Source organism: Geotrypetes seraphini, chromosome 2 (genome assembly GCF_902459505.1).
Source record: "Geotrypetes seraphini chromosome 2, aGeoSer1.1, whole genome shotgun sequence".
NCBI lineage: Eukaryota > Metazoa > Chordata > Amphibia > Gymnophiona > Dermophiidae > Geotrypetes > Geotrypetes seraphini.
The window spans coordinates 516,308,431-516,333,205 of record NC_047085.1 but is presented as its reverse complement, the minus strand read 5'-3'; the positions used below and the strand labels follow the sequence as shown (position 1 = coordinate 516,333,205).

Genomic DNA, 24,775 nt, shown 5'->3' with positions numbered 1-24,775 from the left:
CCTCTGCTTTTCCACTAGGGGGACGCCTGTCGGCGTTTTGGGCGGAGTGGGCCAAGATCACGTCGGATCGTTGGGTGTTAGATATTATTCAAGAAGGGTACAAGTTAGAATTCGCCGCTCCCGTCGCCGATTCTTTCTTGGTATCCCCGTGCAATGGAGCGGCCAAGGGAGAGTCGGTCCGCTTAACTCTTCAAATTCTCCTGGATCTAGGGGCGGTAGTACCGGTACCGCCGGAGGAGGTAGGCCGCGGTATTTATTCCCTTTATTTTGTTGTTCCAAAAAAGGGGGGTTCCTTCAGGCCAGTGTTGGATCTAAAAGCAGTCAACAAATTTCTCAGTGTTCGCCATTTCAGGATGGAAACGGTTCGCTCGGTGATTGCGGCCGTACGGCCGGGAGAGTTTCTCACGTCCCTCGATCTCAAAGAGGCGTACCTCCATATTCCAATCTGGCCTCCGCATCAGAAGTTTCTGAGGTTTGCGATCCTCGGCCAGCATTATCAATTTCGGGCTATGCCCTTTGGCCTGGCAACGGCTCCCCGCACCTTTTCGAAGGTGATGGTGGTGGTGGCTGCCTTTTTACGCAAAGAAGGGATTCGGGTTCACCCGTACTTAGACGACTGGTTAATCCGCGCGTCGTCCAGGCAAGAGAGTGTGGAGGTAACTCAACGGGTAATCTCGCTCCTTCAGTCGCTAGGGTGGATCGTCAACTTTCCCAAGAGTTCTCTGTCCCCTTCTCAGTCTTTGGTGCACCTGGGGGTCAGATTCGAAACTGGCCTAGGAATGGTGTTTCTTCCCCGGGAACGGGGAGAGAAATTACAGTCTCAAATTCGAGGGCTTCTCGGGTCGCCCAATCCTCGGGTTTGGGATTATGTTCAGGTTCTAGGCTCGATGGTGGCGACTCTGGAAGTGGTTCCCTGGGCTCGGTTCCATATGAGGCCCCTGCAGATGTCGCTTCTTTCTCGGTGGTCCCCGGCTTCTCTGGACTATTGTCGCCGGCTCCGTTGGAGTCCGCGGGTGGCTCGCGGCATGCACTGGTGGCTGACCGAGGTCCATCTGTTCCGGGGCATGCCGCTAGCGACGCCGGATTGGGTCGTGATTACGACAGATGCCAGTCTCCGAGGATGGGGGGCTCAGTGCCGGCAAGCTTCCGTGCAGGGAGTGTGGTCCTCGGGAGAGGCACACTGTTCCATCAATTTGTTGGAACTGAGGGCGATAAGGCTTGCGCTACGAGAGTTTCAGGCCATGATTCGGGACCAGCCGATCAGGATCTTTTCGGACAGTGTCATGGCGGTGTCATATATCAATCGTCAAGGGGGAACTCGGAGTCCTCAATTAGCCGAAGAGGCGATGCTGCTGTTTCGGTGGGCGGAAAGGCATGTTCCGCTTCTTTCAGCAGCACACATTGCGGGTCGCGAAAACATTCAAGCGGACTTCCTCAGCAGGAATCGTCTCGATCCCGGCGAATGGGAGTTGTCTCCAAGGGCGTTCGAACTGCTGGTCCTTCGGTGGGGGCTGCCAGACATGGATCTTATGGCCTCATCCCGCAACACAAAGCGGCCTCGGTTCTTCAGCAGACGGAAAGAGAAGGGCTCGGAGGGGGTGGACGCTTTAGCTCTCCCGTGGCCTCCGAATTCCCTTCTGTATGTATTCCCCCCTTGGCCGATGATCGGTCGAGTCTTACAACGCATCGCTCTCTTTCAGGGCAGAGTGATCCTGGTGGCTCCAGATTGGCCGCGTCGGTCTTGGTACGCGGATCTGATGCAACTCGCGTCGGGCGATCGGTTGAAATTCCAGGTGACTCCGGACTTGCTGACCCAGGGTCCAATCTCCATGGACAATCCGGCCCACTTTGGTCTTACGGCCTGGCTATTGAACGGTCGCGGTTGACTAAAAAGGGCTATTCGGATCAGGTTATTGCCACTCTTCTTCGAGCGAAGAAGATGTCTACTTCTACCTCTTATGCTAGAGTGTGGAAAGTTTTTGAGACTTGGTGCGGGAAGCAGAGTATTGCGCCCTTCCAGGCGTCTCTGGCGGCTATTCTGTCTTTTCTACAGGAAGGCGTTTCTAAAGGGTTAGCCTATAACTCGATTAAGGTTCAGGTGGCGGCCATTGCATGTTATAGAGGCCGGGTGTCGCGCTCGTCAGTAGCATCTCACCCGGATGTGGTGCGATTCCTTAAGGGGGTTCACCATATCCGTCCGCCGGTACGGCGCACCTGTCCAGCTTGGAGTTTGAAGCTGGTACTCACTAGGATGCAGGCGGCGCCGTTTGAGCCGCTGTCGGCGGCGACGCTAAAGGATATTACATTAAAGACTGTATTTTTGGTAGCTATGGCGTCTGCAAGACGTGTGTCGGAGCTGCAGGCGCTGTCTTGCAGGGAGCCTTTTTTGCGCATTTCGGATGCTGGGGTGTCGGTGCGGACGGTACCGTCCTTTCTTCCGAAAGTGGTTTCTTCGTTTCATGTGAACCAGAGTTTATTCCTCCCGGCCTTTCAGAAGGAGGATTGGGGGGCGCGTTTCGCGTTATTACGGTTACTGGATGTACGCCGTATGATTCTTCATTATTTAGGGGTGACTAACGACTTTCGCCGGTCGGATCATCTCTTCGTGGTTTTTGCAGGTGCAAACAAGGGGATGGCGGCGTCAAAAGCTTCGATAGCTCGTTGGGTAAAAGAGGCTATTGCGTCGGCTTATCTGTTGGCAGGGAAGATCGTGCCAGAACAGCTTCGTGCACATTCCACTCGGGCGTTGGCAACGTCGTGGGCAGAGTCCGGTGGTATGTCTTTGGAGGAAATTTGCCGGGCGGCCACTTGGTCGTCAGGGAACACCTTTTCTAAGCATTATCGGCTGGACGTGGCAGCCTGTGCGGAGGCAAGTTTTGGCGCTTCGGTGATTGCAGAGGCGACTTTGGCTTCCCACCCAGTTTGAGTTTGCTTTGCTACATCCCACTGGTCTCTGGATTCATCTGCTGCTTTGCAAAGGAATGTAAAATTATGTCCTACCTGTTAATTTTCTTTCCTTTAGAAGCAGCAGATGAATCCAGAGCCCCACCCAGATGGGCTCTCTCTCTCTCTCTCTCTCTCTCTCTCTCTCTCTCTCGCACTCTTTCGCTTGTTCTTCGAAATTCTGAGTTCGGTTGGGAGATTGTTGGTGATTATTATTAGTTTCTTACATTTCTAATTACAAGATTTTTCACTGGAATGAAGTTTTTTCCTTTGGTTTGACGGCTCATGCTCCTTTACTGGGATGCTGGGGCAATATGCATAACTGATTCAACAGGAGGATCACCAGGCTATAAAGCCAACTGGAAATCAGTTCTCTATCTCCACCTGCTGGTCGATGTGAGCTATATCCCACTGGTCTCTGGATTCATCTGCTGCTTCTAAAGGAAAGAAAATTAACAGGTAGGACATAATTTTACATTCATCATCATGGAAGAAACTTCCTGATAACCACAGTTCATAACATATCTAATACAGACCATTCTTCAAAGTTCTTTTGTCTACTTGTGCCCATAGGCCGACTGAAACTGCTTTTTTCAGTTTCATCTGAAACTGCTACTGCAGATGTCTAAACACTTTCAGCCGAAAACTGAAATTAGAAACATAATGGCAGATAAAGGCCAAATGGCCCATCCAGTCTGCCCATCCGCAGTAGCCATTATCTCTTTCTCTTAAGAGATCCTACGGGCCTATCCCAGGCTTTCTTGAATTCAGACACCTCTTCCGGGAGACTGTTGCTGAAAATGTCTTCTGAGACAGAACCTTTGTGAAAATATGTGGGGAAAAAAAATCATGATTGCCAGCATTTTATACTTAAAACTATGTACAGGTAACAAAGGAAAGTAGCATTAAGTTTGTATTTAGTTAAAGGCAAAGTGTTATATAGAATGTAACTAAAATAGGGTAAAGGATCCAGACACTGGTCTACATTGTGGACAAATATACCAGCCTGACACACAATTCAGAGTAAAAAAAAAAATAAGTCCATTAATATTACTGAATGCAAGGACTATATGCTCCTTAAAATTAGAATCAAGAGCAATACATTTCTCAAATTATTTTCTAGTATATGTATGTATATATATATATATAATTTATTTATTTATATTTATATATACTAGAAAATAATTTCAGAAATGTATTGCTCTTGATTCTAATTATATATATATATATAATTAGAATATATATATATATATATATTATAGAATCAAACTACTGCATACTTCAAATTTGCTTAAAATACTGCATCTTCATCATACCCCACAGAGCCTGGAAATTCTTTAGAATCACCCAAATAGTATCCAAGGCATAAGAACATAAGAAATGCCTCTGCTGGGTCAGACCCGAGGTCCATCGTGCCCAGCAGTCCGCTCACGCGGCGGCCCAACAGGTCCAGGACCTGTGCAGTAATCTTCTATCTATACCCCTCTATCCCCTTTTCCAGTAGGAATTTGTCTAATCCTTTCTTGAACCCCAGAACAGTACTCTGCCTTATAACGTCCTCTGGAAGCGCATTCCAGGTGTCCACCACACGTTGGGTAAAGAAGAACTTCCTAGCATTTGTTTTGAATCTGTCCCCTTTCAACTTTTCCGAATGCCCTCTTGTTCTCTTATTTTTCGAAAGGAACGTCTAAGTCCGTTTTCATCTAAGTTGCAAGTTGTCCAAAGTAAAAAAACAGCTTAGGACACTTTTTTGAAAATTACAAATTTTTCCAAATTTTTTTTCATTTTGAAAATCGTCTAAATATACGTCCTGCCAATCTGATCGTCCAAGCCGCTAAATCGTCCATCTTTATACCACATTTTCGTCCAACTTTTCATGCAAGTCAAAAACGTCTAGAACAAGCCCTGTTGGACGTGGGAGGGGTCTGCAAAGTGATAGACTGAACACCCAGACATGGCACCTAAATAGTAGGGTACCTTACAGGGCACTGCTGTGAACTTCACAAAAAGCGTGCCATGTCATCATCTCACTACTGATGCCTTATAGGTCACGGTGAGCCCCCCCCCCAAAACCACCTCCAGAATCCCCTAGACCCACTTATCTATCACCCCAATAGCCCTTATGGCTGGAGGAGCCACCTATGTGCCAGTACAAAAGGGTTATGGGGGTGTATAGGGGAGTGCACGTTTCAATATCCTTCCTCAGTACTGCAGTGTTAAGCTACTTCCGCTCCGGTGATTTTGTAATCCCGGTTCCGATGAACCAACAAATGTTGCACTCCAGTACAGGCAAGATGTAATAGTCATCAAAAAAAAAAAACCCCAATTCAAAACATGCAACCACAAAAAGAGTAGGTTAAAAAAAAAAATTTTCCACCTTTGCACTCCCAATCTTCACCTGAAGAGGTACCAGATCCGCACTCCTGATACCAAACTTGTCACCAATACTCCTCGGCGCAGAGCTATCTTGTGACAAACACTGGGATTCTGGCGTGTCCCCTATAACAAGGGTATCTTCAGGTCTTCTAGTTAGCCCTAGGTGACTGCCTAGGCTTGGGAGGCAAGGGTCAATATTGGCTCCAAGTTATTACCACTCAGACAACGTTCTCAAATAAAGAATCAAAGTTTTATTCTGACCTTGGTGGTCCCAAAAAGGTGAAGCATACAAGGCAAATATTGGCAAAACAAATTTAGTTGTAAAAGGCAAAATCAAAATACACAAGCAAAAATCCCATACAGGTTATCTTGCCGGAGTTCTTGCACTCTGATTCAGCAATATACTTTACTAGTCTTTAAGCCCGTTACATTAACGGGTGCTAGAATATATGTATGTCTGTCTTTCTTTCTTTCTCACTCCCTGCCCTTGTGTCTTTCTTCTTTTCTTTCTGTCTCCCTCCCTCCTATTATTTGTCTTTCTTTCTATTTGTCTCTCTTCCTTCCCCTATGCAGCATTTATCTCCCCTTGTCCACTTTCCTGTACAGTAGCCATATCAGCATTCCCTCCCCCTCCATTTCCCTGTGCATCAGCATTTCCCCCTCCCTACTTCCCTGTGCAGCATTTTCCTCCCTCCCCACTTCCCTGTACAGCAGCTGCTGCAGCATTTCTTCCCCTGTGCATTTTCCTGTGCAGCAGTTTGTATTTTTTTTAGAATGCGAGAAGGGATGGTGTAGGCAAGGAATTAAGCGAGCGGAAAGTGAGGTTTGGATGGGATTGTCACACCGCAGTGGGAATGTCAGATGGGAGGTTCAACGGGGGTTCAGGTGTGTGGAGGAGGTTTGTGTGGTGTTGGGGGGGGGGGGTGGCAACGACAAAATGACTTTCTGTGAGAGAGGGGGGGAGCATGAAGAGTAAGGGAGCCTGCACTTCCCTGTGCAGTAGCCACATCAGCATTCCCTCCCCCTCCATTTCCCTGTGCAGTTGTGTCAGATCCGTGAGGAGGAGTGAAGTGGCTTGGAATTGAGTGTGCTGAATTCTAGGAAAGGTGGCAGTCGGGTGAGTAAGTGTGCCAGATTGTGGGTGGAATGGGAGCAGGGCAGTTGGGGAGATACAGTAAAAAAAAAGGATGTTTATGGGTGAGGATAGAGGTTTGAAAGTGGTCACTGAGGGAGAAGTTGGGAAACAAATGAATTGGATGGGAGGAGGGAGATAGTTTTGGTGTCTGTCAGAGCAGTGGAAGGAAAGAGCAATTGAGTGAATGTCACAGCAGTCAAGGATGGGAAACAGTTTTGAAATGTGTGTGTCACATGGAGCCAGGGCAGTAGAGAATCTGGGTCATACTGAGAGAGAGTGTCTGATCAGGAGTAGTGGTTGGAAAGTAAGTGTGGATGGAGGGATTGGGAGAGTGTGAATCAGATGGAGAGAGGAACGGAATTGGGTTAGTGGGAACATTAATTAGTGGGAGAGACAGTAAGGAATGATTAGTGAGTTTGCTAAGACATTGGCGAGTAATATATGTCTAGTGGGAGGAGGGGAGGAGTCTGGGTCGGAAGCATACTGGATGAGTGCGAAGGGAGGTATTTGGGTAGTGAATGAGCCCTGTCAATTTGAGGAGAAGGTGAGGTTGGTGTTTATGCTGCATCAGCCAAGTCCAACAGGTTAAATCTACTGAACTCAATGAGTCGCACTGTGTTTTCCCTCGGAAGTTGTTCTGCGGGGGAGAAGGGGGAGGGAAGCACAGGGGGAGTGTCACACGTCTTCCGCTGGCCTCACACTCCAAGAGCCCCCCTCTCTTCACACGCAATTGGAGACCGGTCTCTCCTCTTCCGCTTCTCCAACCCCCTGCCAGTCCAGCGCGTCTCTCCCCGTCTCCTCCCTGTGCGCGCACGCTCGCTCTCAGGCCTCCCCACCCCACCATCCTAATATCAAACTCATACCTGAGGCCGCCCACCACCACCACTTCCGCAGCTGGCTCGCGCTTCGATAACCCGTCCCCTCTGACGCAGCCCGCCTCGCTAGAAACAGGAAGTGGTGGCGGGGGGGAGGGAGGGCTGGATGCTGGATAATCGGGGGAAACAACGTTCAGAGGAGGGAGGCTGCGGGGCCTGTCGCGGATGGTCTCAAAGGCAAATGGAGAGAGAGGGAAGTAGCCCTTCCTCTCCCCCTTTGCGGGAGTTGTATGAGCGGGTTGGGTGTGGCAGGGGAGGCCCCGACTGCCCCAGCTGAGTTGCCATGTGTGACGTAAGTAGTAAGCGCGCATGCGCATAGCTGTGTAAATTTTTTTTTTGTAGTTGAAAGCCGCCACCGCAATTAGGGTTCGCAGGCCGCCAGCGCTCAGCCGCACCGTGAGAGCCGGGTGAGAGTGGCTACCCCCAGCTGTGTAATTTTTTTTTTTTTTTAGTTGAAAGCCACCGCTGCAACTCCTCTCTCGATCCTGGTGCAGTTCGAGAGAGGAGCCGTGGCGGCGGCTTGAGCATAAGTGCGATTGTTGTCCCCCTACCTTCTGCATGGTAATCATATTCTCTCCTGTACTACATTGGGTTTTCCTTTTAGCTGTTCAATTGGTGCGGTTCGAGAGAGGAGCCGTGGCGGCAGCTTGAGCATAAGCGCGATGGACGCAGAACCATGCACAGTGAGAGCCGGGGGCGTGCCTGCGCACTCTCATGTCCGCGACGGATCAGGGAACATGACTTTTGAGTGCGCATGCGCGGCATTGCATTTTATTATATTAGAAGATAATGGTATTCAAACATAATTCAAACTTCTTCTCAGCAGTATTTGTTAGAAGCATAAAACATAAATAACTTCCAGCAGTCAAGACAGGGACTAAACAAACTTGTGTCACAGCAAATGTTGGAAACTTTGTTTGGCAGCAAGCCCCAGCACTGCTTTGCAAAGAACCCCGTTCTCTTCAGCTACCTTCAGGAAGGCAAGGCAGCTGTGTGAGATTAAACGGCAGCCACAGTATGTTTGCAAAATTCCAAACAAACTCATTCACACAGTTCTCAGGTTCTATAACTTCAACCTTTACTTTTAGGAAAAATCAGTTGCCAGCATTCAGGTAAGTAAATTCCTGACATCAAACTATTGCTTCAAATTCTCCAGGCTTTCTGGCACAAAGGAAAGGCAGAGAAAACCCCCCACATTCACTGCTTTCCAGCTACTCACTGCCTGGTTCAATTTGTGTCCATAATATCTGTCTGGTTCTCATGTTCAGGACCAGCAACTTGTACCTCCATGCTTTCCACACAATCAGGAATCTGGAAGCTTGAGGTGGGGAGGATTTCTTCCACCTCCTGCATAGAAACATAGAAATAGACGGCAGATAAGGGCCACGGCCCATCCAGTCTGCCCACCTCAAAGACCCTCCCCTACCTTTCTTTGTGAATAGATCCCATGTGTCTGTCCCATTTGGACTTAAAATCAGACACGCTGCTGGCCTCAGTAACCTGAAGTGGAAGACTATTCCAGCGATCAACCACCCTTTCAGTGAAAAAGAATTTCCTGGTGTCCCCATGCAGTTTTCCGCCCCTAATTTTCCACGGATGCCCCCTTGTTGCCGCTGGACCCTTGAAGCAGAAGATATCTTCTTCCATCTTGATGCGGCCCGTGAGATGTTTGAATGTCTCGATCATGTCACCCCTCTCTCTGCGCTCCTCGAGCGAGTATAGCTGTAATTTATCCAGCCTTTCTTCGTACGGGAGATCCTTGAGTCCCGAGACCATCCGGGTGGCCATTCTCTGTACCGATTCCAGTCTCAGCACATCCTTGCGATAATGCGGCCTCCAGAATTGCACACAGTATTCCAGGTGGGGCCTCACCATTGATCTATACAATGGCATAATGACTTCTGGTTTACGGCTGACGAAACCCCTCCGTATGCAACCTATGATTTGTCTTGCCTTGGATGAAGCTTGCTCCACTTGATTGGCAGCTTTCATGTCCTCACTGACGATCACCCCTAAGTCTCGTTCTGCTACCGTTCTTGTTAGGATCTCTCCATTAAGGGTGTAAATCTTACATGGGTTATGGCCGCCCAGGTGCATAACTTTGCATTTTTTGGCATTGAAGCTGAGTTGCCAGTTCCTAGACCAGCGCTCCAGGAGGAGCAGGTCATGCATCATGTTGTCAGGCATTGAATCTTCGTCCGTTGTGTTAATGCCCACAACATTGCCTAGTTTGGCGTCATTGGCAAATAATGTCATTTTACCTCGCAGTCCTTCTGCTAAGTCACTTATAAAGATGTTGAATAGGATCGGGCCCAGGACCGAGCCCTGTGGCACCCCACTGATCACCTCCGTCATTTCTGAGGGAGTGCCGTTCACCACCACCCTCTGAAGTCTACCTCCAAGCCAGTTCCCAACCCATTTCGTCAATGTATCGCCCAATCCCATAGAACTCATCTTGCTTAGTAACCTGCGGTGTGGTACGCTATCGAATGCTTTGCTGAAGTCCAGGTACACGATGTCCAGGAACTCCCCAACATCCAGCTTCCCCGTCACCCAGTCAAAGAAGCTGATTAGGTTGGATTGGCAAGATCTCCCCTTAGTAAATCCGTGTTGACGGGGGTCCCATAGATTCTCCTCATCTAGGATCGTATCCAATTGATGTTTGATTAGAGTTTCCATTAGTTTGCTCACTATTGATGCAAGACTCACCGGTCTGTAGTTTGCCGTCTCCATCTTGGAGCCTTTCTTGTGGAGTGGAATAACGTTAGCCGTCTTCCAGTCCATCGGGACGCTGCCTGTACTGAGGGAGAGGTTGAAGAGTGCGGACAGTGGCTCCGCCAAGACCTCACTCAACTCCCTAAGCACCCTGGGGTGTAGGTTGTCAGGCCCCATTGCCTTGTTAACCTTGAGTTTTGACAGCTCACCATAGACACTGCTGGGCGTAAACTTGAAGTTACTAAAAGGGTCAATTGAGGCAACCCTTGTCTGTAGCTGAGGGCCAAGCCCCGGTGCTTCTCTGGTGAATACTGAGCAGAAGTAGTCATTAAGCAGCTGTGCTTTTTCTGAATCTTTTTCCACATAGCCTCCGTCTGGTTTCTTAAGACGTACAATCCCGCCTGAGTTTTTACTTCTGTCACTGATATATCTGAAGAAGGATTTATCTCCCTTCTTTATGTTCTTAGCTAGAGATTCCTCCATGTGGAATTTAGCCTCCCTGACAGCTGTTTTGACGGCCTGTGACTTGGTCAGGTAGTATGCTCTAGAGTCCTGTTTTCCCGATTTTTTGTAAGAGATGAATGCTTTTTTCTTCTCCTTGATGAGGTTAGAGATCTCCGTAGTGAACCACTGCAGCTTATTATTCCTCCGCCGTTTACTTATTAATTTAACATAGCGGTTTGTCGCTTCTTGTATGGTGGCTTTCAAAGTTGACCACATCTCTTCCACGCTATCGGTTTCTGCTTGGCTATGTAGCGCCTGGTGGACAAAGGAACCCATGTCTTGGAAGTTCGTGTCCCTGAAATTGAGGACCTTGGTCAGTATGGTAGTTTTAGTGAAACCTTTCTTAAGATTTAACCATACCATGTTGTGGTCACTGGAGGCCAAAGTGTCGCCCACCGAGACCTCTGTGACACTTTCTCCATTGGTAAGTAAAAGGTCCAGAATTGCCTGATCCCTTGTTGGGTCCAACACCAGTTGCCTGAGACCAGCTCCCTTCATAGAGTTTAATAACCTCCTGCTGCTGCCGGAAGCAGAGGTAAGTATATCCCAATCCACATCAGGCATGTTGAAGTCACCTAACAATACTGTGTCCCCACGCAAGGTGATATTTTCTATATCTTCTATAATTTCTAAATCCAGGTCACCCTTGGGCCAATCTGGCACTTCTGGCTCTGCTGCCTGGTCCCACGGCTCCTGCACTACCTTGGGCTGTGGGAGTGACTCACCCTGGTCACTCGCTCCTCCTCCTCCTGCTTGCTTCAGCCTGCTTTTGAACAGCTCAGAGCCAATCCCCTTCAGCCTGTAGGACTCACCCTGGTCACTCGCTCCTCCTCCTCCTGCTTGCCTCAGCCTGCTTTTGAACAGCTCAGAGCCAATCCCCTTCAGCCTGTAGCGGGGGATGGGCTTTGGTTTTATAGCAGCTTTTCTCTGCCTGGGTTTATTCAGTGCAGCTACATTCCTTCTGGCTTCTCTAGCTGCCCTATAGCCCGGAGGCTGCTGTTGCCAGTCTGCCTGCCTCTGTTCCATACCATTATTGCTCTGATTATAGGGGCAAGAGAGGTCAGCCTCAAGTTGACCCCCAGAATCAACCTGGTCAGCTCTTCTGCACTAGATCTTACCAGAGTCAAAACTACAGCTGGTGCTGGGTTTGTCACACTGGTGAGATTGCTACTAGAGGTCACGGCAGCCATGTTAAGAGCATAGCCAGCATGAAAAGGAGCAACTGGGGATCGCACCTGCCTTGACTATACACCTCGACCACCAGGGATTGTGAAATAGGCCTGACGGGGGCATCTCCATGTGTGTAGGGGGGAAAAGCAACTCCTGGAGGGATGGAGCAGACCAAAGCACACATTTTGGCTTCCGTTGACTAGGCATGGTCAGTTTTGGCCAAAACCATGACCGAAGCCTTCGGGCAGAAACCAAAATTAGGCAAGAGGACTTTAGGCCAGTGTTAGTACTGTAAGAGAAACTGAAATTTGGTCGGCCTCTGCTTATATTTCAAGAAATGGTTTCCAAATAAGAAACAGATCAATTTTTAAGCCACAACTAGAAAATCCGAGTGTAGGATAAACAGTCCTTATTATAGGTAATATTTTAGATTCTAGAACCCACCACTGTCTTCTAGCACATGATTAAAACCTTCTGTTTATATCCAACAGATCATCAAAAAAGGAAGAGAGAAAAGGAGCAAAGAGAACATCCTATAGAAATAGAGGAAATCCAAAGACAATCAGAAAATGTCTGTAAGAATATTTCCCATGGAACTGAGAGGATAAACTCAAAGACCTGTAAGCAGGAATCAAAAGAGCAAAGAGACCCTGAAGGAGACTCAGTGGATGGACTCATTAAGTGTGAGAGAAATGAGAGGGAGCTCAGTGACATCCCTGAGAGCCAAAGACATCAGACAGAGAGACCCTTCCAAATAAATAATAGTGATAAAGTGACTTCTGAATTCCACCATGGCAAAAAGAGGAAAAAACACCAGAAAGAATTCACACATCTTGTATATAAATCTAATAAGCGCTTCCCTTTGTCTTCAGGACTCCAACTGCGCACAAGGAATCATAAAAATGAAAAACCATTTACATCTACTGCATGTAATAAAACCTCTCGGTTTTCAGATCTAAAAGTTCACAAGAGAATCCACACGGGAAACAAACCATATACATGTACTGAGTGTAATAAAAGCTTCACTTGGCTTTCCTATCTAAAAGTTCACCAGAGGATCCACACGGGAGACAAACCATATACATGTACTGAGTGTAATAAAAGCTTCACTCGGCTTTCCTATCTAAAAGATCACCAGAGGATCCACACGGGAGTCAAACCACATACGTGTACTGAGTGTAATAAAAGCTTCACTTGGCTTTCCTCTCTAAAATTTCACCAGAGGATGCACACGGGAGAGAAACTACATACGTGTACTGAGTGTAATAAAAGCTTCACTTGGCTTTCCTATCTAAAAGTTCACCAGAGGATCCACACGGGAGACAAACCATATACATGTACTGTGTGTAATAAAAGCTTCATGGATCTTTCACATCTAAAAAGACACCATAGGATCCACACGGGAGAGAAACCACATACGTGTACTGAGTGTAATAAAAGCTTCATAGATCTTTCACATCTAAAAAGCCACCATAAGATCCACACAGGAAACAAACCATATACATGTACTGAGTGTAATAAAAGCTTCACTCAGCTTTCCTATCTAAAAGTTCACCAGAGGATCCACACGGGAGACAAACCATATACATGTACTGTGTGTAATAAAAACTTCATGGATCTTTCATATCTAAAAAGACACCATAGGATGCACACGGGAGAGAAACAACATACGTGTACTGAGTGTAATAAATGCTTCATAAATCTTTCACATCTAAAAAGACACCATAGGATCCACACGGGAAACAAACCATATACGTGTACTGAGTGTAATAAAAGCTTCACTCAGCTTTCCTATCTAAAAGTTCACCAGAGGATCCACACGGGAGACAAACTATATACATGTACTGAGTGTAATAAAAGCTTCACTCAACTTTCAAGTCTAAAAATTCACCAGAGGATCCACACGGGAGATAAACCACATACATGTACTGAGTGTAATAATAGCTTCACTCATCTTTCACATCTAAAAAATCATCAGAGGATCCACACAGGGTATAAACCGTATACATGTAGTGAGTGTAATAAAAGCTTCACTAGGCTTTCAGTTCTAAAACTTCACCAGAGGATCCACACAGGAGACAAACCACATACGTGTACTGAGTGTAATAAAAGCTTCACTTATGATTCAAATTTAAAAAATCACCAGAGGATCCACACGGCACACAAACCATATACGTGTACTGAGTGTAATAAAAGCTTCACTCAGCTTTCCTATCTAAAAGTTCACCAGAGGATCCACACGGGAGACAAACCATATACGTGTACTGAGTGTAATAAAAGCTTCACTCAACTTTCAAGTCTAAAATTTCACCAGAGGATCCACACGGGAGACAAACCACATAAGTGTACTGAGTGTAATAAAAGCTTCACATCTGTTTCAAGTTTAAAAAATCACCAGAGGCTCCATACGGGAGAGAAACCGTATATGTGTACAGAGTGTAATAAAAGCTTCACGTCTGGTTCAAGTTTAAAAAATCACCAGAGGCTCCATACGGGAGAGAAACTGTATATGTGTACAGAGTGTAATAAAAGCTTCACTCAGCTCTCAGCTCTAACATATCACCAGAATATCCACAGGGAAGAAAAACCACAATCGTGTACTTCAAGTTTAAAAAATCACCAGAGGATCCATACAGGAGACAAACCACATACGTGTACTGAGTGTAATAAAAGCTTCACTCATCCTTCAGCTTTAAAAATTCACCAGAGGATCCACACGGGAGACAAACCACATACGTGTACTGAGTGTAATAAAAGCTTCACTCATCCTTCTGCTTTAAAAATTCACCAGAGGATCCACACGGGAGACAAACCATATACGTGTACTGAGTGTAATAAAAGCTTCACTCAGCTTTCCTATCTAAAAGTTCACCAGAGGATCCATACGGGAGACAAACCATATACGTGTACTGAGTGTAATAAAAGCTTCACTCAACTTTCAAGTCTAAAATTTCACCAGAGGATCCACACGGGAGACAAACCATATACATGTACTGTGTGTAATAAAAGCTTCATGGATCTTTCACATCTAAAAAGACACCATAGGATCCACACAGGAAACAAACCATATACATGTACTGAGTGTAATAAAAGCTTCACTCAGCTTTCCTATCTAAAAGTTCACCAGAGGATCCACACGGGAGACAAACCATATACATGTACTGTGTGTAATAAAAACTTCATGGATCTTTCATATCTAAAAAGACACCATAGGATGCACACGGGAGAGAAACAACATACGTGTACTGAGTGTAATAAATGCTTCATAAATCTTTCACATCTAAAAAGACACCATAGGATCCACACGGGAAACAAACCATATACGTGTACTGAGTGTAATAAAAGCTTCACTCAGCTTTCCTATCTAAAAGTTCACCAGAGGATCCACACGGGAGACAAACTATATACATGTACTGAGTGTAATAAAAGCTTCACTCAACTTTCAAGTCTAAAAATTCACCAGAGGATCCACACGGGAGATAAACCACATACATGTACTGAGTGTAATAATAGCTTCACTCATCTTTCACATCTAAAAAATCATCAGAGGATCCACACAGGGTATAAACCGTATACATGTAGTGAGTGTAATAAAAGCTTCACTAGGCTTTCAGTTCTAAAACTTCACCAGAGGATCCACACAGGAGACAAACCACATACGTGTACTGAGTGTAATAAAAGCTTCACATATGGTTCAAGTTTAAAAAATCACCAGAGGCTCCATACTGGAGAATAACCACATACGTGTTATCACTGCCTATGCCTTGACCGAGTGGATTTAGGTAGCCAGGCAGTAACATCGGACTTGAAACTTGGCGTGAGCCCCTTTTGAGTTAAACGTTCTGTGTTCTTGTAAAGAAACGCCAACAGTCTGAAAGGCTTCAACTGTAAATTATAGCTTTTATTAGGCCAGCGGCCTCAACAACAACAAGCAAGCTCGGTTTCCCCGGTGGCATAAACGTTATACACAAAACAGGCACTTCTTTAAATCAAACATAATCCGGCATGCTCTGGACTTCATCAAAATAAACCATAGTATTAACAGTCCTCTTCACCAGAGTATCATAACTGAAAAGTGCAACTGCTATCAATCAAAAGTTCATTCAGTACAGCTAGTAATATTGAGCTGGATAAACGGGGACTGTATTTTCTCAGCATTCATAAACAGTCCTTAGCCAGCATTTGGGTTAAGATTCTGCAGGCAGGCAGCACTCGTTGCCTCTCACTGGTTGTTATGGATATCAATTAGCACTTGTAAGCCTGCACGGAGGTTTAATAACCTGAGACCTTAGCCAACCCAGGCTGTCGTTCTGCCAGCGTTTGACCCAGCTATATCCAGGTTTGTATCTCCCCAGAACATATAAGCTCTGGTGCATTATTCAGCCCTAACATTAGGAACTTTGCTGGCAGTTTCTTTAACTGTATCTTTAGACATCACTTTTCCTTGTGAGCAGTGGAACAGCAGAGAAACAGCAAGGAGCAGAAACCTTTCCCTCTTTAACCTCACAGCCCTAAGCAATCTCCATTGGCTCAGCATGCGTTACACAGGGAGCACAGCTTTCTTCAAAGGAGAGTTCCCAACCTGTTCCTCCTTCATGTCCCAGTCTAACTCAGCAGGTAGCTCTGGCTGCTTCCAGGTCAGTTCAACCTCATGCTGGGATCTATGTTCCTGCACTGCTCCAGTCCCGAGGGCTCTGTTGGTTCCTCTTTGCTCCGTCCCTGCTGCTCCCCTAAGCTCACTACAGAGCCTTTGTTTAAGCTGTGGGAAGAAACCACTCCCCTTTAGCTACAGGGGGGAGAGTTTCCTTCCCTCGGCTTGAATCATTTCTCTCAAGGCACCCTGCTGTGCTGCTTTCTGCTTAACAGCACCTGGAAAGCAGCAAGGTAAAACTTTACTGCCTGGCTTCAGGACAGTGTCAGGGAAGTCACAACTTTTCTGTTCTACTTCCATTTCTTCACTGTCCATAGGATAGTCAGCTGATCTACACCCCCAGCCCCTGACTTGGTCAGCCCTTCTACATCGGGGTTTGTAATTCCTTCCATATTACTTTGTAACAAAACTCGGGGATGCAGGATTGTCACAGTGTACAGAGTGTAATAAAAGCTTCACTTCTGGTTCAAGTTTAAAAAATCACCAGAGGATCCACATGGGAGACAAACCACATACGTGTACAGAGTATAATAAAAAGATCTGGTGTCATAGACAATTCGATGAAATCTTCCACCCAGTGTGCGGCGGTGGCCAAAAAAAGCTAATAGGATGCTGGGAATTATTAAACAAGGGATGGTTAACAAGACTAAGAATGTTATAATGCCCCTGTATCGCTCCATGGTGCGACCACATTTGGAGTATTGCGTTCAGTTCTGGCCTTCTTATCTTAAGAAAGATATAGTGGTGCTAGAAAAGGTTCAAAGAAGAGTGGCCAAGATGGTAAAGGGGATGGAAGATAGTCCTCTCGTTTGAGAAAAGACTAAAACGGTTAGGGCTCTTCAGCTTGGAAAAGAGACAGCTGAGGGGAGATATGATTGAAGTCTACAAAATCCTGAGTAGATTATATAGACTGGCACTGGCAGCCAGGGGGGCGCTATGATAAGCTGTATTGGAATGGACAGTGCGCAAGAAAAAATTTTGAATATGTTGTGGATTTTTTTCTACACATAAGATGCCGCCTTTTCATATGGTTCAGGGTAAATCTAGTTAGATGTATATATGATAGTTAGAAGCTTATGAAAAGTTGGTACATAAGTATAAACAAATTGAATATGGATTGCGGCAAAGGCCAGAAAAATAACATTAGAGAATAACAGAAAAACACTAGGGGTTACCAGGAGGGAAAAAGTATATGTATTTTGCTGAATTAAGCAGGATTATAGGGGAAATCTGGTATAGAGGTATTAATAACTCCATTTTGTTTTCTGTCCTTCTTTGTGCCTTTTGTCTAAAGGATTCATGCCAAGAAATCCTCATGGCCTAATTGATAACAGATGTTCATGAGCTAGTTAGCTTGGAGCATATCTGATTTCACATCCCATGGCTAGGTATAGAAGAAAGTGAATATGTTCTAAAGCAGTGTTCTTCAACCACCGGTCCATATAAATTTTCTGCCAGTCCACAAGGCCAGCATGTGCATCGGGCCCAAAACAATGTTCTTCAACCGCCAGTCCACGGTGCGATCGATGCGGCGTTATCTTCGAGCCAGCTCCCTCTTCCTCACTGATTTAGTGCACAAAGCCACGGGCCTGCACCTGAACTGGAAGCCTTCTCTTTGATGTTGCAACGTCAGAGGGAAGGCTTCCAGATGAGACGCGCAAGGAGCCACTGCCCACAGCTTTCTGCACTGCATCAGTGAGGAAGAGGGAACCGGCCTGAAGATAATACCGGGGGGGCGGCATAAAATGGCCAGGCGGGAGCAGGCCAGAAGGTAAGCATAGCATGGATGGAGGGAGACAATAAAGGTAGGGGGGAATGATTTTATTTTTGAATTTAGTGATGAATGTCAATTTTGAGAATTTACATCTGTTGTCTCTGCTTTATATAGTTTAATTTTTTGGTTAACCATTATGTGTTGCTAATAAGATTATATTGTGTATCTGTGAAAAATGAATGGAAAAAATAGTGTTACAATTAGTACTATTATGGGGGCGGGGTCTGGACCACATCTTATCCCAGTTTTCTTCAACCGCCGGTCCACGGACCGATGCTGGTCCACAGAATAATTATTTTATTTCTGCCGGTCCATAGGTGTAAAAAGGTTGAAAAACACTGTTCTAAAGTATTGAATATGTGATAGATATGAGTGTGGCATATTTGGGACCCCGAATGTGTTTGATTATGTGTGTGAATGTATGTTTAAACATGAGAATTGGTTTTGAAAACATATTTTTATATATTTTAAACCTGAAGAATCCTGAAAGGCAACATCTGCAGTTTGACCTATCTGACCTTTCAGCTAGCCTACCATAGAAACTCTCTTCAGTCTGTTCTCCAAACACAGAAGGGCTGGTTGATTTAAACTTTTTGAGAAATACAAAATGTTCATTGGGTATGTTATAATGTGTTGCACATTCAGAAATTGATGTAAACAAAGTTGTGATTTGTAAAACTTTTCTTAAGCCTGGTAACTATGTTAAAAGGAATTTTCTTTGTTCATACCTAAGGACGGCCTCTCTCTTGGTTGATTAGTTGACAGGTGTGATGTCATACTAGGCACTGCAAAAGTATATAAGTGAACCTGGTGGCAGGGGTTTCCCTGAGACCATGTATTCCTTCAGGAGAGGTGCAATTTTCACATCTGTGCAATTGTACATATGCCTTTCGATGCGAGAATTTGCTGTTAATATTAATAAACAATATTGAACTGATAATATATGTGCAATTGTCATTTTTCCTGAACAATTAAGAGTGAGGTTGGCTCAAGTAGAACGGGTACAAGTGGATCGATTTTTCTCTCCGTCAAAAATTACAAAGACTAGGGAACACTCGATGAAGTTGCAGGGAAATACTTTTAAAACCAGTAGGCGGAAATATTTTTTCACTCAGAGAATAGTTAAGCTCTGGAATGCGTTGTCATTGGTTGTGGTAAGTGGATAATGTAGCTGGTTTTAAGAAAGGTCTGGACAATTTCCTGAAGGAAAAGTCCATACCCACCTTAGCGCCGGCTGCAGCAGTACCAGCTCTAATGCTCATAGAATTCCTATGAGCGTCTGAGCAGTTACTGCCATGGCCAGCGCTAAAAACCATGCTCTGCTTTTGTAAAAGGGGGTAGGGGAGATAGTCTGTTATTGAGACCAACAGGGGGGAAGCCACTGCTTGTCCTGGATCGGTAATCACTCTTGTAAAAAATAGAACTGGATACTTTAAAAATGTATCAACTGGTAATGAAACTAATGCTTAGAGACTCAAAGGCAATAAACAGGAGAGAACCCCAAAACTACTGCCTCACCACCCAATCATCGCATGTTCAAAAAACTAGTTGATACCAAGAGTATTATATTTTCTTATAGTGCCGTGTACCTCATAGTCTATTATGTTTACTGTATTCACATATGATTAGTCTTAAGTAGCAAACTTATCTTAGCTTGCGGGTTCCGACATGGCACGTTTCGATCCTGCATTAGGGAACCGATCGTACAATGCAAAAGGTTATAACTTAGGCGGTGTAGTCTCAAAAAGTGTTGCCAAACTTCTCAGATAGTTACAAATAGATTTACTGCCTCCTTTTATTGCAATAAATAAATAAGTGCCACGTCAGAACCTGCAAGCTAAGATAAGTTTGCTACTGCCCCGAAGCTTTCCCTCTGCGCCGATCTGCCCTGAATGGTGAGCATAGAAGGTGGTGGCAATTTTGTCATAAAAGTACTAAATATATATATCACCATTCACTATTATTTATTTATTTATTTATTTATATCTTTCACATTGCATTATGTACACCATCACCTGTCTCACTCATTAAGATATTTTCTAAGTTTTATTTACACTCAATGTTTATGTTTATTAGGACCCCTGAGGAAGGTTTGTTGTCCGAAACATGGACCGTGTTGGGTCCCTCGGTTGGTAATAAGGTTGTATATACCATTAGAGTTTGAAATAAACAGTGCCTGCCTGCATCTTGTACATAGTCTGCAGTTGTTTTTGTTTTTTGCTTTTCACTTGGTTTTGCTGTAGTTCCTGTTGGATTTTTCTCTTGTTAGTGGGTCGTAAGCCCTGCACCAGTCCAGCGGTGTAGCTTTTGACTGCTATCAGCTGACCAAAGGAGTACTCCAACAACACCATGAAGCCGCCTCTGTCCCAGAGTTTTCCTGCCGTGAACCCTTCTGCGTTTGCGGCAGAACCTGCAGCTTTGCCTCCGGCTGCCCTGATCTTACTGGCTCAGTGCAGAACAGCTAAAGAAGGAAGGTGTGCTGCCCATTGAAATCGCTAATGGCAGGGAATGGGGGCAGTAACATAAGGGGAAGGCAGTCCGCCCCGGGCACCAGCACCCATCCTCCCCTCTGCTCCTCTTCCTTCCCCGCTACCGCGTGTGCGTAACTTCCCTTCTCCCGTACCTTTTTAACATTTGCGGCATTAGCAGCATTCCTAACCTGCTCGCACCAGCTCTTCTTCTGACATCACTTCCTGGACCCTAGCCTAAGAAGTGACATCAGGACGAGCCGACGCGGACGCAAATAGCATATTGGGGTTGCTGCTCATGCTGCGACCGTTAAAAAGATACAGGGAGGGGGCGCACCCGCGTGGCAGGAGAGGGCACGGAAGGAATGGGGGGGGGCGGAGAAGGGGTGCCACCGTCCCAGGTGCCTCTCACTCGCTACGCCACTGAATGGGGGGTGGAGGAAGAAAATTTCCAGTTAAGTGGGAGACTGGAATATAAACTGAGACCCCCATTTTGGGGATATTTTTTGGGCCCATAAATGTCAGTTTATATATATAGTAATATGTTCCAAGAGCATGCACCCCTCTTAAAGTACTGTTTATTTGTATTTCTTGATTTAAAAAACTTCTAGCTTGCTTAAATCCTAAGAGGGTTACAAAATCACTTACATAAAATACAAGTCACATATAAATACATAAACGACATTAAAACAAAAGTAAAACTAATAACATATTACTCTTCAAGTTCTACATTTTGAATACAATCAATGATGCTCAAGATAAGAAAACTAGAAAACAATGTTTATCTCTCTCCATTGTATCTGGATCAAAGATCATAATATGCAGAATAAAGAAACGGAAGATAATATAAGAAAAACAATAACATATGTGGTCAGTAAAGTTGCCTGTACAAACGCTTACATCTTCCAAAACTCAACACAAAATAAACATATTTCGCCCCTCAATAAAAAAATAAGCTTCACTAATCATAAGATTTAAAAACGATATAAAGTATTTGATATATTAATCCAACCTCTGTTCAGGAAAAAGCTTCAACAAATAATGAAGTTGTCCAAAGCTTTTTAGCCATCATCCATAACTGTCCAGCTAACGTATTTCTACTATGTGGAGAGTGCACACTCTTTCCTGATAGTGCATGCAGTGGCGTAGCGAGAGTGAGCGGCACCAGGGGCAATGGCACTCCTCCTCCGTCCCCCCACCACCACCTCCACACGCTCCTTCCCCGTCTCTCCTGCCGCAAGCACATTGCTTCCCTTCCCCCGTACCTCTGTAATGTTGGCATGAGCAGCAATCCCAAAGCTGCTGTCGCGCCAGTGGTGGCTCTTCCTATGATGTCACTTACTTGGTGCAGTCCAGGAACCTGCTTTTTTTTTTTTGCCAGGTAATAATGACTGGATTGGCCACCGTGCGGACAGCCTACTGGGCTAGATGGACCATTGGTAAGACCCAGTAAGGCTATTCTTATGTTCTTAACCATCCCCAGGTCATTCTTTAAGGAGAGAGGGGAGAATCAGAGTCTGAATGGGCACAACCATTGACCCTCAAGCTTTGCATTGAAAAATGCTGCTGTAGAAGGACTGAGGTTGAGGTAAACACTAAAGAATGACAGTCTCTGGTATCCAGAGCAGATATTGTGATGCCATAATGCCTCATTCCACCAATGCCTAAGAGCCAACCTCATGGAATGAAAGGGCATAGGATGAAATGAAGAGGTGATAGGCTTAGGAGTAATCTAAGGAAATATTTTTTTACAGAAAGAGTGGCAGATGCGTGGAATAGTCTCCCGGTGGAGGTGGTGGAGAGAGACTGTGTCTGATTTCAAGAAAGCCTGGGATAGGCACGTGGGATCTCTTAGAAAGAGGAAGAGATAATGGTTACTGCGAATGGGCAGCCTGGATGTGCCATTTGGCCTTAGAAACATAGAAAGATGACGGCAGAAAAGGGCTATAGCCCATCAAGTCTGCCCACTCTACTGACCTACCCCATTAAGTCTGAGTGCTAATGACCTAGTTCCTTAACTCGACCCTCATAGGGATCCCTTGTAGATGTCCCATTTATTCTTAAAGTCAAGCATGCTGGTGGCCTTGATCACCTGCACTGGAAGCTTGTTCCAGTGATCTATCACCCTTTCTGTGAAGAAATACTTCCTGGTGTCCCATTAAATTTCCCTCCTCTGACTTTGAGCGGGTGCCCCCTTGTGACCGAGGGTCCTTTGGGAAAGAAGATATCGCCTTCCACCTCGACACGACCTGTGATGTATTTAAGTGTCTCAATCATGTCTCCCCTTTCCCTGCGTTCCTCTAGAGTGTAGAGCTGCAATTTGTTTAGTCTTTCTTCGTATGAGAGACCCTTGAGCCCGGAGATCATCCTAGTGGCCATCCGCTGAACCGACTCAGCTCGAAGCACGTCTTTACGGTAATGTGGCCTCCAGAATTGCACACAGTATTCTAGATGCGGTCTCACCATGGTTCTGTACAGTGGCATTATGATTTCAGGTATGCGGCTGACGAAGCTTCTATTGATACATCCCATCATTTGCCTTGCCTTGGATGAGGCCTTCTCTACTTGTTTGGCAGCCTTCATGTCTGCACTGATGATTACTCTCAAGTCCCGTTCTTCTGAAGTCCTAGCTAGTGTTTCTCCATTCAAGGTATAAGTTCTGCATGGATTTCCATTGCCGAGATGCATGACGTTACATTTCTTAGCGTTGAAGCCCAGCTGCCATGTCGAGGACCAGTTTTCCAACGTGATCAGATCCTGCGTCCTTGAGATTGCTTTCACTTACTATATTACATAGTTTGGCTTCATCGGCGAATATTGTTACTTTACCCTTAAGCCCTCGGGTCAAGTCCCTTATGAATATGTTAAAAAGGAATGGACCCAGGACTGAGCCCTGTGGCACTCCGCTAGTCACCTCCAATGTCTCAGAGAGGGTGCCGTTGACCACCACCCTCTGAAGTCTTCCACTCAGCCAATCATTGACCCATGTAGTTAGTGTCTCACCTAACTCCATCGATTTCATCTTGCTTAATAGTCTACGGTGTGGGACACTGTCAAAAGCTTTACTGAAATCCAAGTACACTATGTCCAGAGACTCTCCCGAGTCTAGCTTTCCTGTTACCCAATCAAAGAAGCTGATAAGATTGGACTGACATGACCTACCCCTAGTGAATCCATGTTGACAGAGATCCCTTAGATTCCCCTTATCCAAAATCGTGTCTAATTTACCTTTAAGTAGAGTTTTCATGAGTTAACACACTATTGATGTGAGACTCACTGGTCTGTAATTCGCAGCCTCTGCTCTGCAACCCTTTTTGTGCAGAGGAACGACATTAGCTGTTTTCCATTCCAGGGGGACTCTCCCCGTACTTAGGGAGAGATTGAAGAGCATGGCTAACAGTTCCACCAGAACATCGCACAGCTCTCTGAGCACTCTTGGGTGCAAATTGTCCGGTCCCATGGCTTTGTTCACCTTGAGTCTTGACAGTTCTCTGTAAACATCAGCTGGTGTGAACTCAAAATTCTGAAATGGGTCTTCCTTGCTTTGCTTTGCTTCCAGCTGTGGCCCGTGCCCTGGTGCCTCGCAGGTAAAGACAGCAGAAGTAATCATTCAGTAGTTTGGCTTTATCGGAATCTGTTTCCACATAATTCCCGTCTGGCGTTCTAAGGCGTACTATCCCGTTTGTGTTCTTTTTCCTGTCGCTAATGTACCTGAAGAAGGATTTGTCCCCTTTCTTAATGTTCTTTGCTAGAGTTTCTTCCATTCGAAGTTTGGCCTCCCTGACTGCTGTTTTGACCGCTGCAGACCTTGTCCTGTATTCAATGATAGCTTCTTTTTCCCCCGTGCATTTGTATGAAAGAAATGCTCTTTTCTTCTCCTTTTTTTAAATTTTTTTTATTTATGAAATTTAATATGTTTACAATATCAAAAGATATCAAAGAAAAAAAGGAATTTCAATACAAATTTCCAACACACCAAACAATACAAAAACAATCCTTTACAAGCCCTCTAAATGGGGAAACATATTGCTTATTTAACAAACTTAATTTTAAAGGGAAACAAAGAAATGGGTTGAATTCAAATGAACCCAAATCATTCTGTACTAAATTTAGGACTCTGACTTCCAACCTAAATTTCTCATCAAAGAACGAAAGAAGATAAGG

General features: G+C 45.3%; 1 protein-coding gene across 1 annotated transcript in view; it reads left to right on the top strand.

Annotated features, from left to right (window-relative positions):
- The window catches only part of LOC117355010 (zinc finger protein 420-like), a 49,261-nt gene extending 31,548 nt beyond the window's left edge, over positions 1-17,713 (top strand). The window contains exons 4-5 of the mRNA XM_033932960.1: positions 12,210-15,299; positions 17,664-17,713. Of these exons, the coding sequence (XP_033788851.1) occupies positions 12,210-15,299; positions 17,664-17,713 (3,140 nt within the window). The remainder of the gene's footprint in view (positions 1-12,209; positions 15,300-17,663) is intronic.
- Positions 17,714-24,775: the final 7,062 nt, after the last annotated feature.